The 9,546-nt window shown below is 40.5% G+C and overlaps 1 protein-coding gene across 1 annotated transcript; it reads left to right on the forward strand.

The window, feature by feature from the left end:
* Positions 1–6,593: 6,593 nt before the first annotated feature.
* GPR15 (G protein-coupled receptor 15) lies at positions 6,594–9,247 on the forward strand. The gene has a single exon (XM_014957114.1). The coding sequence runs from the start codon at positions 6,623–6,625 to the stop codon at positions 7,727–7,729; it is 1,107 nt and encodes a 368-aa protein (XP_014812600.1). The 5' UTR covers positions 6,594–6,622; the 3' UTR covers positions 7,730–9,247.
* Positions 9,248–9,546: the final 299 nt, after the last annotated feature.

A 9,546-nucleotide genomic window follows, 5' to 3' on the forward strand; every position in this document is an offset into this window, starting at 1 on the left:
GATTTTACCAACCTCCAAACTTGCAAACAAATACTCAGAAAAAAACAGAATCACATTCGAGCTTTTCACATCTCCGCGGACGTCTGGAGAATGATTCCAACCAACTCCTCTCCCAGAGCAGCCAGGAAGAGTTTTTGCAACGAGGTGAAAGCAGTGATGTAAGAACCTGAATAATTAGAAATTATATTTAATTAAGAATCCCTATGCCTATACACCCAACCTTTCCAGGTCATGGAACCGTCTCACCAACACCTCATAATATAACTGTCTGCAAGGACATATTTTGGAGTCTAACTGGGATTTATCCCAGACTCTAAAATATTTACCATCTTTATCGATGGCCTGGAAGAAAGCAGGGTATCTCTGATAAACTTTACAGATGACAAGAGGCCTGAGGGAAGGGTAAATAATGACATGGAAAGGGCACTGGTACAGGGTGACCTGATCATTTGGTAGCCAGGGGCAAGCAAATATGCATTTCAATAAGGTCATTGATGAGCTCATTCGTTTAAGAGCAAAGAGTGGAGGCTATAGCTACCTGACATAAAACGTTACCCTGGGAAGCACAAAATTCAAAGGACAAAGGGGTCACAGTGGATTACCAACTGCCAAGATGGTGGTGTGGCCAAACTCCACAATTTTCCTGCAACCTCAGATGTATAAACGGAGAATTCACAGGGAGGAAAGAAGTTGTATCACATTTAGAGTTGCTGCTGCCTGCTGAAACAGCATCTCTAGTTTTGATATGTTGATAAAGTAGAGGAGAGGAACCTGAAAAGCGACACAAAAATCACTGAGCAATTAGAAAATCTCTCTCAGTGAAATATATCATGGAAGGTCAGTCAATTTAACATATTGAAGAGAGAGCTAAGGAGGTGCCAGACCATGAGATACATATAATGGCAACAGGGAACAAAAAAAAAACGGTAATTGTTTCTTTCAGAATACCTGACAAAACTATAAGAAGTTGGAGCTAGAAAACAAACAAACAAAAAAAAACCCCCACAACAAAAATCTTCTGTATTCTAAGCCATGGGATAAGCAGAATTGGAACAGTTTACTGTAAATCATAGTGAATTATCTAACACTGGCAAGTCTCTCGGTTTTTCCACTAAAAGATCTAATCTCGTAAAAATGAGAATCAATTCTGCAAAATTTTGCATTATTGAATTAGACTATGGTGGCCTCTTCTTCATAATCTGCCCCTGATCAATGTGATGTGTGCAGCTGCTTGAAAACAGCCACAGGGAAGAGACGAAGAGATGTGTTTCATTTTACTTATTTAATTTCAAATATTGTTTACAGATTTCACCTGGGTTGGTTTTGTTTTTTTTTTTTTTTTTCTGGAAAAATACCCCTCCATATAATAAGAGAAACCCAGTAAAAACATTATGGATGAACACAGTCATTCATTGCTAATACCTAGCTTTTTTTTGTTTTCTCTTCTTTTCGCACCTCCTCAGCACGCCTCAGCATAGCCACTCCTGGATCCAATTTAGCTACAGAACAGGATCATTTGGGAAGATTTTCAAAGCTAAAGTTTGCTTTGCTGTGCAGAAACGGGGGCAGTTTGCACACGAAAGCATGAAGGGAATAACGCTGATGGCTATAGCTTAAATTCTATAGCCTGCTATTTTGCAAAACTGAAGTTTCTGCGATAGCAGACCTGGATCACGTGCGCTCATTAGTACCTCTAACAGAAGTTCTCAGCACTGAGGGAAAATTTAACATCAGAGTGCTGCAAACAAAAACAAGCAAACAAACAAAACCCTAGCACGTTGCAAAAAAATTGTGCCGTACTAAATTTGTGTCATTTTAGCTCTCACAGTCTAAGGAAGTAAGCAAAACTTTGCAGGAGGCGGCACTGCCTGTATTAAATGAAGTTGATACAGGATGAGAAATGAAAAACCCTTTCCATCTGTCACATTGGCTTTAGAAGTATTGATTCAGACCTGAACAAGGTGTCTGCCCATTCCTTCCAGTACTGCTAGCTAATTTACTACAAGATATTGCCTCTTCCAACAAATGTTCTCTTTGTAATAACAAAAAGGGCAGTTTTAGTTTTTTGGTTTTAGGCACCATCTAGAAGCCTTTCACATAGCCAGAAAGAGCAGAAAATCCCACGGATTCCCCTCAGACCTCTTTATACAGCCTTCTTGGTTTTATTTCTGCCTTCTGTATTTTTCTATCTGTGGCACAGAACACGGCAGGCTAAGAAAACTCTACCATAATCATAATTTTCACAGAGAGAAGACCTTCTAGATGTGCTGCTTCCAAATATGATGAATAGTGTAACTTTGCTTTAATGATACCCACTTGTCTTCTAAGTCAGTGGTCTCCAAACCATTTTATCATGCACCCCATCAGTAAAAACTTTTTGAGCATGTACCCCCATTACATTTAAAAAAAAAATAATTATATACATGTACTACTGTACTAATACTAGGAAATATATTAACATACAGAAATATAAAATTAAAAAAATACAATGAGATAAAAAGAACATAAACACTATTTTAAAAATTGTTATTTTATTAAGTGCACAAAAAATACTTTCTTCCCACACCCCACTTTGGAGACTGCTGCTCTCAGTATGAAACTATTTCAGTCTATCTCGATGCATGGTTTCGGATTTTACCTGAATCAGTTCTACCCTCTCCTCTTTGTTCAGGGGTGAAACTCCTGTTGGTTAGCATTCATCTGGTTACCTCTGAGCCTGCCTTCACCTAGGTTATAGTATAGTAAGGCAGTTTCAGCCAATTTGGTGTTCGTTGGGGGGTGTTGGTTGTTTTTTTAATTAGGTCTGCAAATCTCTATTCCTTACAGGTTTTTGAAGCGCAATCATTTAGAAACTACTACACTTTCTTTTACAGCCAAATGAACCGCTGTTCCTTCTCAGCATTTATCATCATTAATAATTTACAGATATGCAGCTCATTTTATCTAGATGCCTGTGCTTATATAAAAGCACATGTACAAGCTGGAATAAAACCCCATTTAAACTATCAGTAAAATAGAGAATGGAAAAAAAAAATATTGAAAAAACAAACCCTATAGCGTGCTACCAAAAGTGCTTCAATTGCAGAAATGTGCAACGAGAGTATGCGTGTGTGTAACAAACTAAATCAATAACCCTGCATACTTCCTGTGCAGATTGTTCTGCTGCACATCTCTTTTACTGATTTTGCCATAAAATTAGAAGGCTACAATAATACAGGTATCACAAGCATTACAGAACTATGACCAAAAGACAAGAAATCTTTTCCCTCGCTACTGTTGGAAAGACTTCAGTATTTCGTATGAGGAAGACTAAAGGAATGTACAGACACTGACACAACAAACTTCATAAGTGCATTTTAGAAAGGCAGGACTATCAGAGAAATATACTTTTTAAAGCAGAACTGGCCAAATTCATGGCCATGACAGTCGTGAGCGTGTGGTTACAAAAGCTTTAGGTTCACGCTCAGGTTCAAAACTACACAGAACCCTGTGGCTGCATTTTTTCAGACTGCGTCAGCAGAGCTCTGTCAAGGGCTGGGCAAGATGGGTACCCCAAATGAAGAACATACACCCAAGCCAAGCCAGTAGCTGTGGCTTCAGCAGAAAATTTTGTTCAGGAAAAGGGTTTACATGCATCTGGCGAGGTCTGGGAGGAGGAAAGTGCTGGGAAAATCTAGGAGGAGGGGTAAGGAGAGGGCAGAGGCTGTCCTCCTGGTGACAAAACATCTCACTACATCTCTTGGATCTTTTCACTCCAGCTTTCATAGAATCAGAATTGTCTAGGTGGGAAGGGACCTTTAAGATCATCTAGTCCAACCATCAACCTAATTCTGACAAAAACAAAAAACCACATCTTTAAACCATGTCACTAAGCACTATGTCAACCCGTCTTTTGAATACCTCCAGGGAGGTAGTTCTTTGTGGAGGATCTATGCAGAAGTGTTAAAAGGGGAATTTCCACGTGCTGAGTATTTTTGAGAGCTTGGGTCTACTTTAGGGAAATGAGCTCTGGAAAGAGTCAGACCCTACATGAAGCCCTAAGTGAATCAATGACACATAAAAAAACCCCAAGGCTTACAGACAAACAACAAATATGCTTGCTGCTGCTTCACTTGATTAATTACAGATCTTTTCATTATTTGTGACAATGCTTCATACTGTTTTTGAAAATCTTTTGTCTAGATAAGGAAGTGTCACATCTGTAACATGGCAACAAACAGCAACATCCACAAATCTATTTAGAGTATTCAAGAAATACGGAGCATATTCAAGAGAACGGAGTTGACACCTGCTGGAAAAGGTTTACTATCTCATTTTTTATTTTAGTAAGTAAGGCTATTAAACTGCAGGTAGACAACAAAGTGAGGAACTGCAAACGTAAGAATACATGGACATATGCTTATTTTTATGGTTCCATTAAGCTTTTTTAAAAGTTACACACTTTTTTGTCTGCTCGGGGATGGGGAAAGGGAAGGAGTGAATTTCGAGAAGGAGTATGTAGTGGTGTGAGATGGAGGGAGAGAAGTTTGTGCCTGATTTCTAAACCGTGCAACTGCATGTAAGCTGTCAGGATCTAAGTGCAGAGTAAAACAACGTGTAGGTCCATCTTTGCAAGAGAGGCAGAACTTTTATACTGCCGATTGTAGAGTTCAACTGATCTTCTACTCCAGTAGGGATGGAAAGAGAATGCCTCCACTTCCCAGTGCTTCTTGGAAGAAAAAAACTGAAAAACATTCATTGAAGAAGAAATAAGAAAAGATGACGCCAAACTCACCTTTGCACTGAATCCATCAAATATCATTTCTGTAAACTGTAACATACTTGGGCATTTTTACACAATTTTTAGCTGAAAAGTAGATATATCTTTGTAATCTTCAGAAGCTGAGATGATTTTAGCCTATGCTTCCCTACAGTCTCATGCTTACAAGGCAGACAAATCAGTAATCTAAGCCAGAGTGGTTTTAAGCACCTTGATCTTTTTTCAGAGTTTGGGATGGCTGACTTACACACAATGAGATAATTCAATCCTTACACGTTCCATGAAAGATAGTCAGCTAGAGTCTACTAGTGCCCACTGATAGGAAAGCAGTCGTACATAACTAGCTCCTTATTAGGTATCAGGGTATCTACATAATAGAGAGTGCCCACCTAAATATCCCTTGATGCAGCAGCCCGTCATTTAATAGCTGCTGGCTGCTTTTCCAGGCTCCTGGAAGTCTACCAGGTACCTGCCACACAGAAGCACATAACCCGAGCACTGGCAGAGTGAATCTGAGGGCATCCAGACTGCATTGGATGGGACAATTTCAGTGTCCATGTGATTTGGCATTGCTCTTTGCCTGTGGAAATAATACATGCATGCAATCTATCTGGCCAGGGCTCAAGCATGCTCTGGTAAGCAATTTGCTCAAAGCTTTGAGAATTCTGAAGACACGCCTGTTCTGTGAACATATAGGTGGAAGGGAGAGAAGGAGAAGATGAAATTAACTGCAGAGGAGAGGAAGGATGATGAAGACCAGTAGTAGAAGTTTCAAATTAGTAAGCACTGCACAAAGCTGAAATAAAATCAGTAGCTTAAAAAGTGAGAATTTTCACGAGATTTACGTAAGGCTGAAAAGGCCATCTGTAAGGTAAGTCACAGCTGGAGTGATACTGATACTGCGAATGAGAGATGAGGAAAATCATGTCTTTAAGAAAAACTCTTCAAGAGAAGCAAGCACTGTACATAACAATGGCTCAGGAGCCATGTGGGCTGTGCAGTCAGAAGGAGAAGGAACAAATCACTGCACTGGAGACCAAGACTGTGGCTGATAAGGAAGCCTGTGTGGGGATGGGAACATCAAGTTTCAAATTCAGAAGAATATACGACACACTGTAAAACTGTCCTCTAAGTTCCTAATACATTCATAAGGCTGGGTGTGGGGAGCCCGGGGCTAGGGGAACTGGAGGGGCTGTAGGGCAAGGAGAGGGGCACTGGCAGAGCAGTGGAGAGCCTGGGACTGAACAACGAACTACAGGGCAGAATGGAGACTGTAGTTTGAAATGTTTTTCCCTAAATATGTTCATATGAGACAATTACTCTCAACAGAAAACAAAAATGATAAACAAAGTAAAAACCTCCAAGCCTCAGAAAACTTGAACTTGCCCTGAAAAGCAATTTATACAAAATGTTTTGAGTAAAGAATGTGGCACCTGAATTCACCGTTCTGACTTCTGAGCTAGTACAATCTTGAACCTCTGCTAACTAGCAATATCCTGTCTTAAAGAAAAAAAGGTTCATAATCTTCAAAACTACCTCCCCTCCCCCTAAAATAAAAGCAAAACCCAAACTTGGTTTGCTTATACAGGCAAATGCAAAATGAAGATAAAATCAGTAGAACTAAACTTGATTTTAAAAAAAGAAGCAAATGTTTATTCTGAAGAAAGGGTTTTGACTAATCAGAGACTCGTCGCTTGCCCGTTGCCTATGTGATTGGCTAAAAGTATACAGATTACCCCTCCAAAACCACTTTTCTCCTCCTCCTCCCTCTGCCTCCTCCTCCCCCCTCCCTTGCTAACATGTTTTTAAAGAAGACCTTGAGGGAAGGGTTAGGGGGAGCTCAGAGCCTTCCTCAGAGTGGCGATGAGGACAGCTTGGCCAGAAATGGAACTCGCCCAGCTTTCGCCCGTGACTACAGTCACTTTCAACTATGATTACTACTATGATGACAACTGCCAGTATCAGCATCTGCAACACATGTCTACTTTCCTCCCTATCCTGTACACTGCTGTGTTCCTGGTGGGCATCGTTGGCAACTCCATCCTGATAGTAGCCTTGGTCTTCAAGCGACGGGTCCAGAGGCTGATCGACATCTTCATCATCAACCTCGCTGCTTCTGACTTCATCTTCCTCATCACGCTGCCATTCTGGGTGGACAAGGAGGCGTCAGACGGGAGCTGGAGGGTAGGATCTTTCCTCTGTAAAGCTAGTTCCTATGTCATCTCAGTCAACATGTACTGCAGCATCCTCCTCCTCACTTGTATGAGCGCTGACCGGTACCTTGCTATCATGTATCCCTCTGTCGCTCGACGGGTCAGAACAAGATCCTATTCCAGTGGACTCTGCATCTGTGTCTGGTTATTATCCTGCTGCTTAGGGATACCAACTCTTTTGTCCAGAGAACTGAAGAAGCAGTATGGAAAGACTTACTGCACAGATAAAGCCGTGACAGAAGACAAACAGGTCGTGTCACTGATGCTTTTAATCCTGGCCTTCTTCTTCCCACTGTTGAGTATCTTAACCTTTTACTGTTCCATCACCAAGAGACTCTGTGTGCATTATCAGAAAGCTGGGAAACACGATAAGAAACTGAGAAAATCCATTAAGATTGTCTTCATAGTAGTGGCAGCTTTTGTTATCTCCTGGGTTCCCTTCAATCTTTTCAAGCTTATGGCCATCCTTTTGGGACTCCTGAAGCAGCCCGACTGTTTTCCTGACATGATTGCCCAGCTGGGCATGAAGGTGAGCAGCCCTTTTGCTTTTGCCAATAGCTGTGCCAACCCTTTCATTTACTATTGCTTCGACAACTACATCCGCAGAGCCATGCTCCGGTGCCTGTGCCCCTGGGTGAAAATCACCAGCAGTGGCAGCAGCTCTGATACTCTGGACACTCGCCTGAGCCACTCCTTGTCCAATTTTGTTGCGGGAGAGTACGCTGCTAGGAAGAGGAAGCGCTCTGTGTCCCTCTGACTCTGCCCCTTCCTCCAAGTCCGGACTGTGGAGGAAGAAACTTCTCTCTCCAAAGATGGCAGAAAAAGAATTAAAAAAAAATAAATAAAGAATAAAAACACCACCGAGCTACAGAGGTGCAAGTGTAATGCAGACAGCGCTTCAGGTGGAAGGAATGCTGCTTCCTTTCAAACGCAGATAAACGGAATAGGAAACCTTAACAACAGAATTAAGCTGTGTCACTGCATGGTGTAAATCTGAAACCGTCGTACCGAGAAATATCCACAAAGCTTACGCTGGAACCCCAGTACAAGTGCTACAACTACAGAAAAGAATCATGTGATTCGGTCAAAGCTGCTGCGAGGCAAACTTTGAACTTAAATGTATATAGGTTTTTTCTTCTGTGCAGAGCAAGAAAAACAACACAACAGAAAGGTTTCTTCTGTTTGGTTCCTAGCTCACCCACAAACACGTCCCAACGAACTCAAACCAACCTGAGCAATTCTGGTTTTCTGGAGGTTTTCTGAATTTAGAAATTCACTGGTTTAATGAATTTGTGTGTTACTGGTTCTCAGAACTTGAGTCTTGTGCGTTTTTCTTTGTCTCAGCTTCAGTCTCCGTCATATTATGGCATTAAATCTTAGTTTTAATCACAATAATTAAATTAAGTTTCTAGCCCCTGTGATTTCAGAAGATAACTTGAAGGCAGAGAAACCAGAGGACAGGCAAAAGACATCCTGCATTTAACCACCTTCTTAAAGGAAAATAAAAAGACCAACAAAAAACTCTTGTGCTTTTTAAGACTTTTTTGAGGATCTGACACAATTTCTGACTGCTTGGGTTGTCGTATAATGGTACGATATTGTGTGCCGTTCGAAGTCCAGATCTGCTTTGTTTAGCTGCAACCAGTTTATGTCAAGACATACGCAGTACGGCTACTTTCTCCCACCGGAGTCAGTCAAATGCACATTTGCCTGAAAAGCAAAATTAGCCAGAGTTTCACAAACATCTGAGTGATTCTCCGTGAGATGCACGAAGCATCACAGAGAATGCTTACAAACCTTGCGTGCAGGGATGCTTGCAGAAAACAAATTTTAAAAGACCAGTGTTTTAATTAATTTACAAAGTTGAGCTCTGTAAATAAAACAGCTCTATAAAGCTGGCTTATTCCTATCCAACAATCTCTGGGAAATGCAAAGGTCTTGCATTTAATACGTTGTTGGGAAGATATCACTTGCCCAACTGGTGTCAAGCCTGACAGCAAATGGGGTGGGGAAACAGAAAGTTCTGTATTTTTAACACCTGTAGTACCTCCTAGATTTACAAGCTGAACAAGTGTGGAGCAAATAGTTAAGCATCTCATCAGAAAACTGCTACTGAACTTTTATAAAGCTGACTACATCTATTTTATTAAATCTTTTATATCCTTCTAAATGCCAATGATTGATAGAAATGTTTGCTTAAGACAAAGAAACCAGGGTACAATGTTTTAATATGCACAGTTAAAATAAGAATTAAACTTCTGACAGCACTGGATACCTTGGCTGTGTTGCATTATCTCATATTCTGTTGTCTCTCTTGTTAAACGTTAAGCTTAACATAATACTGCTTGTCATAAATATAATAAATATCATAAAGCATCCAGAATGTCTAATGTGACTAAGTCAAAAGACTGTTAGAAATTTTTCTATTTCCTGACTTTTAAAGATTTTTATCTCTCTTCTCTTTTGCATTTAGCCTTTGAAGCTTTTGAACTAGCTTTCACAAAACCCACAAAGGTGTTGACTAGAGGCAGAAGTCATCACTAAGTGATAAGATGGAAACAAATCTTGAATTAT

Source organism: Calidris pugnax, unplaced genomic scaffold (assembly GCF_001431845.1).
Source record: "Calidris pugnax isolate Ruff unplaced genomic scaffold, ASM143184v1 scaffold225, whole genome shotgun sequence".
NCBI classification, from domain to species: Eukaryota; Metazoa; Chordata; class Aves; order Charadriiformes; family Scolopacidae; genus Calidris; species Calidris pugnax.

Bases quoted from the DNA above. Each gene is read 5' to 3' on its own strand.
- GPR15 (XM_014957114.1), top strand. From the start codon at position 6,623: ATGAGGACAGCTTGGCCAGAAATGGAACTCGCCCAGCTTTCGCCCGTG.